The sequence below is a fragment of the Equus caballus genome, chromosome 11 (assembly GCF_041296265.1).
Source record: "Equus caballus isolate H_3958 breed thoroughbred chromosome 11, TB-T2T, whole genome shotgun sequence".
NCBI classification, from domain to species: Eukaryota; Metazoa; Chordata; class Mammalia; order Perissodactyla; family Equidae; genus Equus; species Equus caballus.
In genome coordinates this window covers 48,377,813-48,392,670 of record NC_091694.1, presented here as the reverse complement: position 1 = coordinate 48,392,670, position 14,858 = coordinate 48,377,813, and the positions used below count along the sequence as shown (strand labels likewise).

The window sequence follows — 14,858 nt, the reverse complement described above, 5'->3', positions numbered from 1 at the left end:
ATCCCCCTATACAAAGTCCTGGGACATCCCTCTCCTTGCAACCTGCCCCTTTCCCACTGCTCCAGGAAACCTCCCAATTTGTTACCCCACATACCGTGGGATATCTCCATGAAGTATCTCTCTCCCCTATCCTGAGACACCCCTATGGCCTGTGCCTTCATCCATAACCCAGGACAAATCTCCCCCTAACCTGTTCCCTCCCAAAGAGCCCCAGGATCCCCCCAACTTGTTCCCCACACACACTACTGGAACATTCCCCTCAATCTGTCCTCCCCGACATAATTTTCTCCCAGATTGCTCCCCCTCACTCCAACTCCTCCGGTCTGTCTCCTCCCACTCTGCTGTAAATGATCTCTGAAACGGCCAATGTCCGTTTCCTCACTTGAAACTGGCGGCACTTCCGCAGCTTCATTCACTCCCCTAGTCCTTCTTGTCCTTGACACTTCTGGCACATCTTCATAGTCTGCTCCTTCCCCCACAGATCTTGGGCAGCTCCATAACCTGGTCCCACGTCCACAAGATACCCCCACGGCCCGGCTCCTCCCCGTCAGTCCCAGGCTACTTCCGCCTCCTGTCTCCTCCCCTGAAGGCCCAGGTCCCTCTATGGACTGACTCCTCACCACTGTGAGGCCTGAGACAGCCGCATTCATTTCTTCGCCTGCAGACCCAGTCACCCACACTGCAGCAGGCACACGCCCTGCCATGGGGACTCCTACAGCTGCAAGCACTCCCAAAGACAGAGGTACCCCCACAGCCTCAGGGACTGTTCCATCGGGTCTCCTTCTACGCAGGCTTGAGACACCTTCAGAGCCGATCTCCCCATCCACAGGTCCTGGAGCCCGGGCAGCAGCGGACACCTCAGTTGCTGACCTCCTTCCCCATACAGCTGAGACATCCCCAGAGCTGGTATCACCCACCATCGGCCCAGGGACCCCAGCAGCTGTGGGCACTCCCATAGCCATGGAAACTCTAGCAGCCACAGGCATCTCAGCAATCTGTTTTCTTCTCGATAAGCCCAAGAGACCTCCAGAGACTGTCTCCTCCCTGCTTGGCCCAGGCACCTCCGTGGCTGTGCGCAGCCCCACAGCCATGGATACCCCTGCAGTCTCTCTCCCTCCAGACAAGCCTGAGATGCCCCCAGGGCCCATCTTTTCCCCCATGGGCCCAGGCATCCTGGCAGTGGTGGGCATCCCCATCCCTGTGCGACCCTTGCCATCTGCCAGTCCTCGCACTGTCTCTCTCTCTCCCCATAAACCTGAGACACCTCTAGACCCAGTCTCCTCCCGTAAAGACCTAGGTGCCCTGGGAGCCACCAGCACCCCACCAGCGGTGGACAGCCCTGCAGCCACAGGCACTCCTGCATTCTGTCTCTTTCCTGGCAAGCATGAGAACCCCCCAGAGCCAGTCTCCACCCCCAGAGGACCAGCCACTCTAGGAGCCGTGGGCACCTCAGCAGCCATAGGAACCCTGGCACTCTGTCTCCTTCCCCAAGATCTCAGGACACCCCCGGAGCCAGTCTCCTCCCCCACAGGCCCAGGTACCTCAGGGGCTACAGAAACCCTGTCAGTCCCAGGAATTCCAATAACCTGTCTCCTTCCCCATGATTCTGGAAAAGCCACAGAACCAGGATCCTCTCCCACAGACCACAGCTCCTCAGGAGCCACAGGGACCCCTGAAGCCATGGGTATCCCAGCAGTATGAATCCTTTCCCACAGGTTCAAGACATCTCTAGAACTGCTTTCCTGACACATAGGGCCAGACACCCACACAGCAGCAGGTGCCCTGGCAGGCACTCTTCCAGACCCAGGCACACCCATAGCTGACGGTACTCCTGCTGGGGCACACCTGTGCTTGGGCACACCTGCTGCCTCAGGTATCCCCACTGTCTCAGACAACCCCACAGCCTGTCTCCTCCTGCACAGACATGAAACATCCCCGTAGGCAGTCTCTTGATCCACAGGCCCAGGTACCCCTAAAACTGTAGGCACCAGAGCCCCTTGCTCCCCCATAGCCTGCCTCCTCTCCCACAGACTCGGGACATTCCCACAGCAAGTCTCCTCCCCAACAACCCCCGGCACTACATCAGCCACAGGCACCCCCAGAGCCTGCTGCCTACCCCATAGGCCTGGGATACCGCCATCCCAGCTTGTCTGCTCTCCCACAGCTCCCGGTACCACCACCGCCTGGGACACCCCCACAGGCTGTTCTGTCTCCCACAGCCTGGGGACAGTCCCACAGCCTGTCTCCTTCCCCAAAGCCCTAGGTACTCCCATCGCCTGCCCTACACCCCAAAGACCTGGAGCACCCCCAGGCCCTGCCTCATGCTCCTCAGGACCAGATACCTCTGCAGTCTGTGCAGCTTCCCATGATCCTGGGTCACCTCCAGAGCCTGTCTCTACCCACACAGCCTGTCCTCTTTCCCTGAATCCTGGATCACCCCCACATCTAGCTTCCTCTTCAATAGCACAAGGCACTCCTACAGGCTGTGCAGTACTACCCCACAGGCCAGGAATACCCCCAGGGCCTGTCTCCTCCACAGCTAGTCTCCTCCGCCACATGCCTGGGGCACCCACAGAGATAGTTTCTTCCTCCACAGCATCAGGCACCCCCGCAGCCTGTCCTCTTCCCCATAAGCCTGGGGTATCGCCACAGGCTGCCTCTTGAGCCGGAGCCCCAGGCACCTGGACTGACTGCCCTCTCTCCCACAGACCCGAAGCACCCCCATAGCCTATCCCTCCCTCTACAGCTCTGGGTACCTCCACAGCCTCAGGCCACTCCATGGCCCCAGGCACCCCCATAGTGGGTCCTTTTCCCCAAGGACCTGGGGCAACCCCATAGCCTACCTTCTCTCCAGCCCCAGGCACCCCCACCGCTTGTCCTCTCCCCAGCAGGTGCGGGGCAACCCCTGAGCTTGTCTCCAGAGTTCCAGGAACACCCACAGGAAGCACCCTCACAGCCTGTCCTTGCCTACACGAGCCTGAGGTCCTCTCACAACCTGCCCCTAGGCCTGCAGCTGTAGATACTCCTGTGGCCCGGGGGACTGCCCCGGCCTGTCCTTTCACCCACGGTCCTGTGAGACCCACGCGGCTGGTCTCCACCCATGAAGCCCGGCCAGGAACACCCCTTTCAACTGGTCCCCCTCCTGCAGGCACAGGATGAAGCTCGACTCTGCTTCCTTCCCCACATCCCGAAGCCGCCCTCATAGCCTGCACCTTCAACCACAATTCTAGAATGCTCTCATGCCCCATAGATCCCGGACGGCCTTTTCTCTCACAGCACCGGGGACTCCGATACACTGTCTCCTCCTCCTCCCCAGTGCCAGTCACCCACACAGACCCGGCAGGCCCCACCACCTGCGGTTCCCCCACGGCCCCGTTCACCCACACCGTCCCAGGGTCCCCTGCAGCCTCAGTCGAGCCTGCAGTGGCAGGTGTCCCGGAGGCCGCGTTCGCGCCCGCGGCTTCGGCTGTCTCTTCGGCTCGTCTTCTCCCCCATGGCCGCCGACAGTCCTGCAGCCTTTCTGCACTCACACAGCTCGTCTCCCATACCGAGGACCTCGCCTGGCGTCGCGCTCCACTGCCTCGGGACGACCCTGCGCCCCAGCGCTTCCCCCATGGCCGCCGAACTCCGCGCCCCGACCTGCTGGGCCCCACACAGCGGCCCGGCCGCTCCGCCGCCAGTTCGGCCCCACGCAGCCCGGGCACCCCGCGGCCAGTCGCCCTGCTCATAGCTCGAGGACAATCCTCGTCTTCCCCAACGCAGCCCCTGGGCATTGCCCGTCCCGGCCCCTGCTCCTACGGCTGCTCCCCACACGCACGCACGCACTCAGCTCAGCCCTCACAGCCTCACTCCCTCCCAGCCCCCCACCCACCCGGGCGCCCGCCCCCAGTCCCCGGCCCCCCCCCCCAAAGCCCCGGCAAGAGAGAAGGTAATTGGGGGCGACGAACGGCAGGATCCGTCCCTAGCCAAGGTCGCCTCTACCCCGGGTCCAGGACTCCTAACGCAGCTGCCCAGTATCCCCCCCAGCTCCGGCCCGAGCCCACCTGGCCTGCGACGAGGCGCGGCTACCGGGCAGCGGACCGGGAGGCCGCAACTAGGCCTCGCTTCCGGCCGCTCGCCTCGTCGCCATAGCAACAGGCGCAGGGCTGCTTGGGAGCCGTTGAGGCTCCCGAGCCACCTAAGGGGCCAGAGGCTGCGCGGCGGCAGGTTTTGCAGCCACTGTATATGGGGCTGGGGCCGGGACCCGACTGGGGCAAAAGCCTGGGTTTCGGAGCGCAGCCAGCACGGAAAGACCTGAGACGCGAGGGCAGAAAGACGGTGCGGATGAGTTATGGCCGTCAGAGGCTGCCGTAGCACCTCAGAGCCTCGCTGGCTCCTTGAGGCACCGCCCAGCTCCTACCCCAACCGGAAGCAGCTTCGCCCCGCCCCACGTGGGACCCCGCCCAGCGGCGGCGCAGCCCGAAGACGCCTCTGGCGGTGCGCGGCGTGCTCTCCCGATGGCCCAGTACGAGGAGGTGAGGGTGTCCGGCTTCGAGGAGTTCAACCGGGCTGTGGAGCAGCACAAGGGCAAAACTATTTTCGCCTACTTCACCGGCTCTAAGGACGCCGGAGGGAAAAGCTGGTGCCCCGACTGCGTACAGGGTAAGGCGGGATTCGGGGACTGCTGCCCAGACGAAGGGGCAGGAAGGCCGAGGCTCTGGCCAAACTGCCGGGTTGAAAAGAGGCAGGAGGAGGCTTGCTCCTGGAGACCCGCGGGGCGATCTGAGCTGTCATCGTGCTTCCTTTTCCTGTCCTGTTCACTTCTCTCCTGTTAAGTCCTTCCCTGCCCCGCCTAGAGTGCTCTTCTACCATTCCACCCAGTAATCTGGGAATCTGGTCCTTTAAAACTTTTCACTGCCCCAGCATGATTAGTGTCTTACAAGAGACGTGACTCCGTCTCCTTTCGATAAGTCAGCAAATATTTAAGCCTTTCATTGTTCTTGGCGCTGTGGCGTGGGTACAGCGGACTGGGACTTGGTCCTTACCCTTAAAGTGGCTCTCAAATCAGAAAGAACTCCTGACTTCCGTTAATCTCCTTAGTTAACTGCAGGTTAAAGTGTGAGTTCTTATCAAGACGGAGGGGACGGGAGGGGAGGGCGATGCAGTTTATCAGTGACTTATTATAGAGTTGATGTGTAATTATTTTCTATCAACTTTTTTTAAAGCTGAACCAGTTGTACAAGAGGGGCTGAAGCATGTTGGCGAAGGATGTGTGTTCATCCACTGCCAAGTAGGAGAAAGACCTTAGTAAGTGGCAATGTATACTCTATTTCCCAGACATGCTCTAGACTCTTGCAGACATAGGCGGGAAGGGCCTCAGGACTAGCTTCACATCCTAAGGTACAGACGGATAAGTCAAGCAATTAGAAGATATTAAATACAAATTAAAAATTCAAATAATCAGCCACTTCTATTAGGTATGGGTAATTCAATGAATTTGGCCTGGTGTTAGTTCAGAACTTAATTGTCTTTACATTTATTTTATACCTTAGTCACACTTTATATCAAAACTTTGCACAGGGGAATAGAGAAGTCATAGTCCTCTAGGTTCTTTTAAATGTTTACAACAAAAACAATGATTACTAAAAGATTAAATGTAGGAATATATCAAATATTAAGCAAACTGTAAGAAACCAAGTAAATGTTTTCATGATCACTTTTTCTTTTCAAAATAGTTGGAAAGATCCGAATAATGACTTCAGGAAAAATCTGAAAATAACTGCAGTGCCTACACTACTTAAATATGGAACAGTGAGTATCTTTCTTTAACTGAGTTGGGGCTACAATTCACCATGTCAGAATTGTTTTAACTTGCTCCGAATTCAAATTTGCAAAGATTTTGACATTTCATCCCAAACATCAGATTGCTGTTCACAGTACATTAAAAACATACAACCTGGTTGTCCATCCCTATGGCAAATCCCAATAAGCTATTAATAATGTAAAATATCTAAATATTAGGTCTTTTTCATGCTTCTTCTAAAGCCACTCTTCTTTTGAAATTCTGTAAGCACTGCTCAAGAAAGGTGCTTAACACATAATTCCTTAAAATGCTGGCATCAATGGTTGTTTTCTATTTAATCCATAATTTTGGTTGAAAAGAAAGGGCACCTCCTCTAGTTTAGTCACGGCCCTGGGGCTTAAATTGAAGAGTTGAGGGCAGGGGATGGCTCTGGGCTTGCTGTTTCCTGTTTTAGTTTACGAAGCCAAGTATTTTAATGATTCATCTTAAGGTAATTATCTTAACTATTTCATAAAACTTGTTACAACTAGTTGACAGTTTCTGAATGGCATAATTTCTCTCTTCCAAGATTTGTGTCATTCAAGACAGAACTCATTCCCTTACTAATGTTTTTGTAGCTGCAGGTTAAGATCTGACTGTTCTTCCCTTACAGCCTCAAAAACTGGTAGAATCTGAGTGTCTTCAGGCCAACCTTGTGGAGATGTTGTTCTCTGAAGATTAAGATTTGACAATGGCAATTGTGTCTTGATTTCCTGATTTGCTCCAGTATAAAAGAAACTGCAGAGTTGCTTTGAATTCATGATAGCAACAAATAAATAAATGATGGTGTAAAAAAATTTAGTATCTGTCTACATAATAGAGAGTTCTATTAAAATGCTCACAAACCCTTCGTTTGCTTGTAATACATGGAGAGCTTTAAGATACAGGTAAAATACGTCTTCAGGAGTGGCAGTAATAGCACAAAGGAATGTGTATTAGAGGTGATAGAAATATCTAAAAACCCCTAATAGTCAATAGGCAGCTTCCAAATCCCTAAAGGAGTTAGGGTCTTTTACCTTAATTCCATGAATTTATAATGAACTGTTATCCTAAAGCACCTTCTTTGGCTTTAAAAGGTGGAACTTGACCTAACCACTGGAGGAAAGCACAATACATCTAATCCACCTGTGCTTCATGCGGGCAGTCTGTTTCACAGCTGTCTGAGGTGCTCCACTCCACCTGGGATGAGGCCGGTGGCAGGGGTCAGAGCCGGGATAACTCAGTGGTGGAAGGACTCCAGCCCATTGAGTCAGTCACCCTGATTACCACTTACTAGCTGTGTAACTGTAGGCAAGTTACTTAACCTGTCTAAACCTCAGTTTCCTCCTTTATGAACAAGGATTGTTCTGATAATAAAACGACAATGCAACCAAGCACTTAACATAGTGCCTGGTCTGTGGTATCTGCCAAACAAATGTTAGCTTTCCCAAATAAGCACAAGTACTTGAGGTTCCTCATCTTTGTCCTACACTAAGGTCAAGAGTCCAATTAGTAGTTAACCGCCCACCTTCCCCTGCCTCACTAGCTCAGTGACATACCAATGATTCTTCCTTAAAGCTCTCTCGCAAAGCAGGTGGTTGATACAAGAATGACTTCCTCCCCTGAAGAATTTAAGAACCTCAAGCAGTTGCTGCTCTCTGATTTAAAGAGGTCATTAACTCCATTCCCCTTGTTCTACACTAAGAGAGGTGGGGTAGGTGATCTGAGGGACAGGAAGGTTCCAGGAGACTCTTGCCCCAGACCCCACTGTACTGAGGAACAGAGCTAGGCTTAGAGTTCAGGATGTCTGGTGACCCTCCCCTTGACCCATCCCCAACTGCCTCCTTAAATCGGTCTAAAGCACCTAACATTTCTGTTCTTGCTCAGTTGATTGTGTTAAATACTGATAAAAACTTACAAATCCACAGGGAAATCAAAGCAGAACAATTCTGGTTTACCAGAAATAATCTATTAACAATAAAAAGTTGGTTGGATTAAATAGTACACTAAAGGTTTAGGTGCTACCACAATCAAGGGAGGTAGGAAGAGTCTCTTTGTCTTCACTGTACAAAAGCATATATGCATGTCTTAACAGCCTGGTCTGGATCCAGCTTTTCATTTTCCTGACGTGTTATTCTGCTGTTGCTGCTCAGCCAGGGCTTGCTGCAGGCGCATCCGCTTCCGAGAATAGTGCTGCCAGTGCAGAATTTGCTGCTCATCAATAAATTTTGCACATTGAGCATTCACCAGCTCCTTGCGGAAGTGTTCATATTGGAGCAGTTCTAACATGTGTAAACACTGAGGGTACCTGGGTTTAAGTGTATAAGTTAATGATCGACATAATTTAAGTCAATAATGCCAAGCTCTAATTCAGTTACTCACTTAAAAATGATCTTGCAGCCTACCATTTCTATAACATTAACTTAGTACACTTTGGTAGTGTAGAGTTCTTTGTTTTCCTGCTTATGCAAAGAAGCTAGTCATCAAAAGTCAGCATTAAGCAAATTTTCAACAGTGAGAAAACTGAAGTTCAGAAAAATTAAATAACTTGCCCAAGACCACACAGTAACTGGTAAGTGGGATCAACATGTGGAGCAAATCATGCTATTCTATTCTGGCGGTTTCCAAAGTGAGGAACATGAACACTTTTTATTTTAGTAATTATATGTTTAATTGATAACTGTTGGTTTTCCATCAATAATGATAAAAAGACAAATTTTAAAAGTAAGTCAATTTCAGAAAGAACTACACATAAATATTGTAGTCTAGTTCTCCATGGGGCTATAGCAATTCTGAAATTACTTTCTGTAGACTCTAAGATTGAGCAAATACATAAGTAAATATACTGGGGATAAAGAGAACCAAATTTCTGGCTATCAGAAAAAGAGTTACAGATAAGGAAAAGGGGAAGGCTAGAATGAACCCTGTTGAGCTGGAACTGAAAACATCAGTATGAACTCATGGCTTTTAATATATAGAGACAGATACAGAAAGAGGTATAGCTGTGTGTGTATATTTTCACACCCATACACAGAATTGCTAGCTTTGTGTGCTGAGAGGGCGTAGAAGCAAAGACACTGTGGTACCAATGAACACATTTAATACCCAGATTGTGGGTTTTAAATAGCATTTTCCAGTGTTCCTTGGAGAAATGGCTGACTCCAGGGCTAAGGCAGAGAAAGTAAGAGATAAGCCTGGAATATTATTTAACTCCAGAAAAGTGCTCAAAAAATTATGGGGATATGTCAAAAGTCCTCAGGAGCCAATTTGAAAGGGCTCCCAACAGCCACATCTGGAATCACCAGAGCAAGAAAATACGTAATAACAATCCACAAGACAAAAATAAGAATCCAAGAGTCCATATTCATGTAACTTTTTTAAATAAATCAGGAACAAGGGTTCCTTCCGTGCAACTGAATTCCAATTAATAAATGTAGAAAGAATGATGGAATTAGAAAATCACCACAGTAAAAACTGTTTCAGGCAAGTATCTTCAATAGATGCTACAGTTAGTGGGTAAAAGTAAGAATATGAAACAAGGTATTTACATAGTCTCAAAGTATTTCCTCACAAGATACTTGTAAATACAAAAAGAAAAACAGTAACTTGATATGGAGAAAATTAACAGCCACCACCTCAACCAAGTGATCAAAATTAACATCACCAGTAGTGGCACAAACTGACTTCCTGTAACTCCTGATAGACCAAGAAGGACACAACATCACTTCTGTGTCCTGCTCATGGGGAATAAAAAAGACCAATGAACTCAGATTAAAACAGACTAAGACGACATGACAAAATGTAGCATGTGAGCCTAGACTGGATACTGTCTAGACACAGGGCATGGTGAGACAGCTGGCAAAATGGGAATGAGGTCTGCAGACTGGATAATAAGATTAAATAATATATTAATATTCTGATTTTGATCATTGTACTGTGGTTACATAAGATATTAATATTTAGAATATCTGGGTGAAGAGTATACAGGAATTCTCTACTTTTCCAGCAGTTTTCTAAGTGACATTATTTCAAATGGAAAAGACAAAATTTAAATGAATCAATCAAAAAACTTTAAATCATACAGGGAGTACGCAGATATAGCTAAAATTGTACAAGTGGTATACAAATGACTAAAGTTTGGGAAACAGTATATAAGGCAGTGCTTCTCAAATCTTAACGTTCCCATGAATCACTTCCTAAAAATGCAGACTCTGATTTAGTAGGTCTGGGGTTGGGCTTGAACACTGCATTTCCAACAAGCTCACAAGTGACACCAACATTGCTGGTCTGAGGACCACACTGACTAGCAGGGCCCAATACCACACTGTCCTTCCAAGATTTAGAGGTTTGCTATCTACACTCCAAAGACACACAGCTGCTTGTAACTCTTAGTAGCTAAGCCGACAATGCCCTACTCACACCTCCCCTGGCTATTTCCTTTTCCTGAGGGCACTGGTAGTTAAAAAGACCTGGGTTTGAATACCAGCTCTGCCATTCACCAGCTGGGTGGCCTTGAACAAGGTACTTAACCTCTCTACGATTTAGTTTCTTCACCTGTAAAATAAGTTAACATGACAACTAAGAGAATGGTCTCAGGTAGCATTTAGTCAGTAACCGGAATTTAGACACACAACGATCATTTATCAAACTTGTAGAAGACAATGCTCACAATACACTAAATGACAGAATAAGAATTATAAACATTTTGACACGATATAATCATAGCATTAACCTACATGATGAAAGAGAAGACGTACAGAAGAAAGTTCTGCATTTAGATTTTAAACAGTAAATAAGACATAAATGGACAACTCAGTTAATTGTATTGATGAAAATAAGAACTGAAGATTTTATTTTATTTCTGGTGAGGAAGATTCACTGAGCTAACCGCTGTTGCCAATCTTCGTCTTTTTTTTCGCCTGAGGAAGATTAGCTGTGAGCTAACATCTGTGCCAATCTTCCTCTATTATTTGTAAGTGGGATGCCTCCACAACATGGCTGACGAGTGGAGCAGGTCTGTGCTGGGGATCCAAACTGGCAAATCCGGGCTGACGAAGGGGAGCATGGGGAACTTTCACCACTCAGCCCCACTCGGCCATGGGACTGGCCCAGAACTGAAAATTTTAGACACAAAGGTCCCAGCAAGTCAACAATGTGAATCCTTGCCCCTGCCTCCCAGAAAGGTAATGTAAACTTAAGTTGAACTAATAGAAGTGTAACGTCCATATGAAGAAAAAATGCTATTTGGTCCACTGTATCCTGACATCTGAAGGCCTGTGTTTAGTTCTTGACTGAATAACATAAGGCACAACTGTAAAATATCCAAAGGAGGGCACATGAGAAATGGCTGAAAACAGCTGAGAAAAACAGATGTAAGAGATACCTTACAGCTGCAGGTACTGGCTACCACTGAAGCAGGTCAAATGGTGGAAGGGGTCTCAAGGAGGCAGCTGCTCCTCAGCTCTAGCCATTTGTTGACTTGGGAGAACGAAGACCTAGGGTTACCAGATCCTCCACATTTTAAAGAGTAGCTAGAAATCTAGATTATTATATGAAACTTTCCAATCTTTAAATGTTGGCAAATATTAAAAAAAAAAAAACTTTGTGCAGACTGAATGAAATGCCCACAGAGGTTGATTTGCCAGCTCTCTTGAATTGAAATATCTGAAGGGCCGTTGCCTCAAGAGGGCACAGGCTGGTTCTGGATTAATTCAAGGACAAAACACGGAACATGGTTGAAGCTATAACATAAGGAAGACTTTTCTAGCATCTAGCTAACAATAAAATCAGCTGTTCTCGAACGGAGCAATATATGCTCCCTGGAAACCTCCAGCCAGAGTGTAGGTGACCATCTCAGCAACGCTGTGGGTGAAGCTGAACTTGACGGTGTCTCAGGCTCAGTGTCCAACGCTGAGTCTGTAAGTCTACCTGCACACAACATGTGGCAATCTAATAAAAAAGTCTTTTCTCCAGATTACTACATGCATACATGGTTGTTTATAAAGGGCCACTAAGGATGCAAAGGGTCCTGAGGGCAGCAGGAAGATGTGGGCTCCGTGAATCAGTAGTTATCAGATACAGATCAGAAAAGTGACTTGGGTAAAGTACAAGTTTGAAACATTTTCCTCTCAAATTTAGTGTGTTTAGGAAAAAAGGCAGAAAGTTTCACTATTGCTTTCAGACTACCTAGTGAAGACAAGGCAGAGGTGTAAGTTCAAAGTTTATTTTTTTACCATTAAAAAAGAATGGGTTTGTGATTATAATATACTTCTTGCAATTTGGTAAGCCTTAAAACAAGAGTATCTGTTGCACAACCTGAATGATACATATACGTATATTTTTTAAATGAACACAGTGCTTGGCACATAGGAGGCCCTAAACAAAGCAGCTGTTAAGACTCAGGTAAGGGGGCCAGCCCCGTGGCGGAGTGGTTAAGTTCGTGTTCGTGTGCTCCACTGCAGCGGCCCAGGGTTTCACTGGTTCCGATCGTGCACACAGACATGGCACCACTCGTCAGGCCACGTTGAGGCGGCATCCCACATGCCACAACTAGAAGAACTTGGAACTAAGATATACAACTATGTACCAGGGGGGATTTGGGGAGATAAAGCAGGGGAAAAAAAACCAAAAAGATTGGCAACAGTTGTTAGCTCAGGCGTCAACCTTCAAAAAAAAAAAGACTCAGGTAAGGTTACCTCCTCCAGAAAACCTTCCTTACAAGTATCTCTTTCTATGTTCTTTAATTTTCAGCCTATGGCTATGTTGTCACATTTACAGATTGTGGGTTCCTTGGAATCAGAAACCCAATGAGATGGGGTACAAGGTAAGGTCAGACAAGTTAGGGCCACAACATATAGGGCTTTAGCTCAAGCAAAGAGGTTGTATTTTGGGGCTGGCCTGGTGAAGTAGTGGTTAAGTTCGCACGCTCTGCCTCAGCAGCCCAGGGTTTGCTGGTTCGGATCCCAGGCACTGGACCTACACACCACTCATCAAGCCATGCTGTGGCAGTGTCCCACAGACAAAGTAGAGGAAGATGGGCACAGATGTTAGCTCAGCAACAATCCTTCTCAAGCAGAAAGAGGAAGACTGACAACAGATGTTAGCTCAGCGACAATCGTCCTCACCCAAAAAAAGAAACTGTATTTTATTCTGCATGCAATGGGAAGCCACTGAAAGGTTCTAGGCAAGAAAGTGACATGTTGTGATTTACATTTTTGAGATCAAGTTGGCCTCTGTGTAGAAAATTGTTTTGCTTTGTTTGCTTGGGGTGGGGGAGGAGTGGGGAGGTAAGAGTGGAAGTGGAGATAACCAGTGAGTAGATTATTGCAATAATCCAAGTTAGTGATGAGTGTGTTTTGTATTAAGGTGGTGGCAACTAAAAGAAGTAGAGAGATTTAAAACATATTTTTTCCAATGTGAAACTAAGAAATCTGTTAAATATCGGTGTTTTGGAGTATAATAAAGTATACATATATTTAGGACTATAAAAGTTAAACTTACTTTAGATACTTGGCATATTCTGGTTCTTTCCAGTAAAGCAAGTACTTAAGATAATTAACAAAAGCTTTGTCTTTGAAGTAACCTCTTTGGGCAAGAACTGAAAGGCATAAAAAAAAATACATCTGTACAGCAAACCAATCAGCGAATTACTGATTTGTGACTCCTAACAAAGAATTTACTTATAACATCCCCACCACCAACACACAGTGAATTCAAAACACAAGTCCCAGTTTGCTCAATTATATATACCAATGTAAGTGTGGCAGTAATGCCGTTCAATTCAGAACGTACAAAAGCAGTTACTACTATGATTTGCAACCCTTCTGTCAGAAATCATTAATAGCTACTCAATTCACTGAGGCGCTCAACAACTTACAATTAAGGTAATTTGGGTTGGCTAAACACTGCACAAATTCCAACTCCAACTGAAACCGAAGTCGATTTCCAGCATCATCTAGGAGAGAAGACAGCAAAAATCATCCAAAAGAAAAGTCACTATACATAATATTGGTTTGCAGGGAAAAAAGAGCAGTAAAGAAAAACATGACTAAAGCGGAGATATATTACTGCATACAGAAGGGCATGTGCTGGTTTTCCTACACCGGGTGTGGGAGGTGATAAACCTTCCTTAGAAGTTTGAGAAAAGCAAAGCCCTGATAAAAAGAAGTTAGAAGTTTCTCTAAAGTTAAAGAGACGTCATCAAAGAAAAGAGAAACACACACGAGGCAGAATATTTATCACTTGTGAGCCACTATGTAGGGATTTTAACAGGGATCACTGGGGTAGGTTGTAATAACTATGCCTTCCTTTATTTTAATAACGCATCACAACAACTGTTGTGAGTAAGTTAAGCAAAATGCTTAACTAGGTAAATGCTAAGTGAACCAGGAAAAAACATCGAATGCAAGCTGAAAAAGAGACTACGGCGAGTATGCAAGATCAAGGAGCGTGTACACGTGTGAGAAGCGTCAGTGGCATAATAATACACAAGTCTGTCGACGACATTTCAAACTTCTGCAGGCTCACTGGAGACGCAGAAAACAAATCGAGAGGACGGTGTAAGATCGAAGTCCTCTCCCTTCGTCTCGCCCACTCCGGGAAGCCGGTGGGGTCGGTGTTTGAACAGCAAGTGAGGAAAAAGGATCTGCAAACAAACCAACTGGGAAAAGGCTGAACTACCGCCGGGCTTCCCCGTCCCGGCCCAAGTTCTATTCCTGCCGGGAGGCAGGCCTGCAAGGAGTCGCCGGGGAGACGGGAGCGTCCGGCCCGCGACAGTTCTATTTACGAACACCCGCGGCCCCGAGCACTACTTACCAGTCTCCATAGCGACGGCCGCGGCCATCACCAGCAAAGACACCAAGTCGCCACCAACCGCACACAGCAACCGCCCGGAGAGGCGGAGGAGGTCCCGGAAGCCGTGGCTCCCGCTTCCTGTCGCGGGGCATTGTGGGGCGAGGGGGCGGACACAGCCCTGCGCAAGGGGCGGACACAGCCCTGCGCAAGGGGCGGGAAGCTCCGCCCATCCCGGCCCGCCTCGGCCCCGCCCGCACAGCCTCCC

At 48.1% G+C, this 14,858-nt stretch overlaps 4 protein-coding genes across 5 annotated transcripts in view; 1 reads left to right on the top strand and 3 right to left on the bottom strand.

The window, feature by feature from the left end:
• The window catches only part of KIAA0753, a 57,887-nt gene extending 53,571 nt beyond the window's left edge, over positions 1-4,316 (bottom strand). Inside the window, exon 1 of one of the 2 annotated variants that reach the window (XM_070227920.1) lies at positions 4,044-4,316. The gene's annotated coding sequence lies outside the window, so the exon portion shown is untranslated. The remainder of the gene's footprint in view (positions 1-4,043) is intronic. The other variant, XM_070227919.1, reaches the window with a different exon arrangement.
• On the bottom strand, positions 64-3,773 carry LOC138916305 (collagen alpha-2(I) chain). The gene has a single exon (XM_070227913.1). It carries the CDS (start codon positions 3,771-3,773, stop codon positions 243-245), a length of 3,531 nt encoding a protein of 1,176 aa, XP_070084014.1. The 3' UTR covers positions 64-242.
• On the top strand, positions 4,287-6,671 carry TXNDC17 (thioredoxin domain containing 17). The gene is made up of 4 exons (XM_001504736.6): positions 4,287-4,641; positions 5,205-5,286; positions 5,715-5,790; positions 6,435-6,671. Exons 1-4 carry the CDS (start codon positions 4,497-4,499, stop codon positions 6,501-6,503), a joined length of 372 nt encoding a protein of 123 aa, XP_001504786.1. The 5' UTR covers positions 4,287-4,496; the 3' UTR covers positions 6,504-6,671.
• MED31 (mediator complex subunit 31) lies at positions 5,488-14,757 on the bottom strand. The gene is made up of 4 exons (XM_001502782.6): positions 14,615-14,757; positions 13,677-13,754; positions 13,301-13,397; positions 5,488-8,108 (listed from the first exon to the last, which is right to left on the bottom strand). Exons 1-4 carry the CDS (start codon positions 14,640-14,642, stop codon positions 7,916-7,918), a joined length of 396 nt encoding a protein of 131 aa, XP_001502832.5. The 5' UTR covers positions 14,643-14,757; the 3' UTR covers positions 5,488-7,915.
• Between the last annotated feature and the right edge of the window lie 101 nt (positions 14,758-14,858).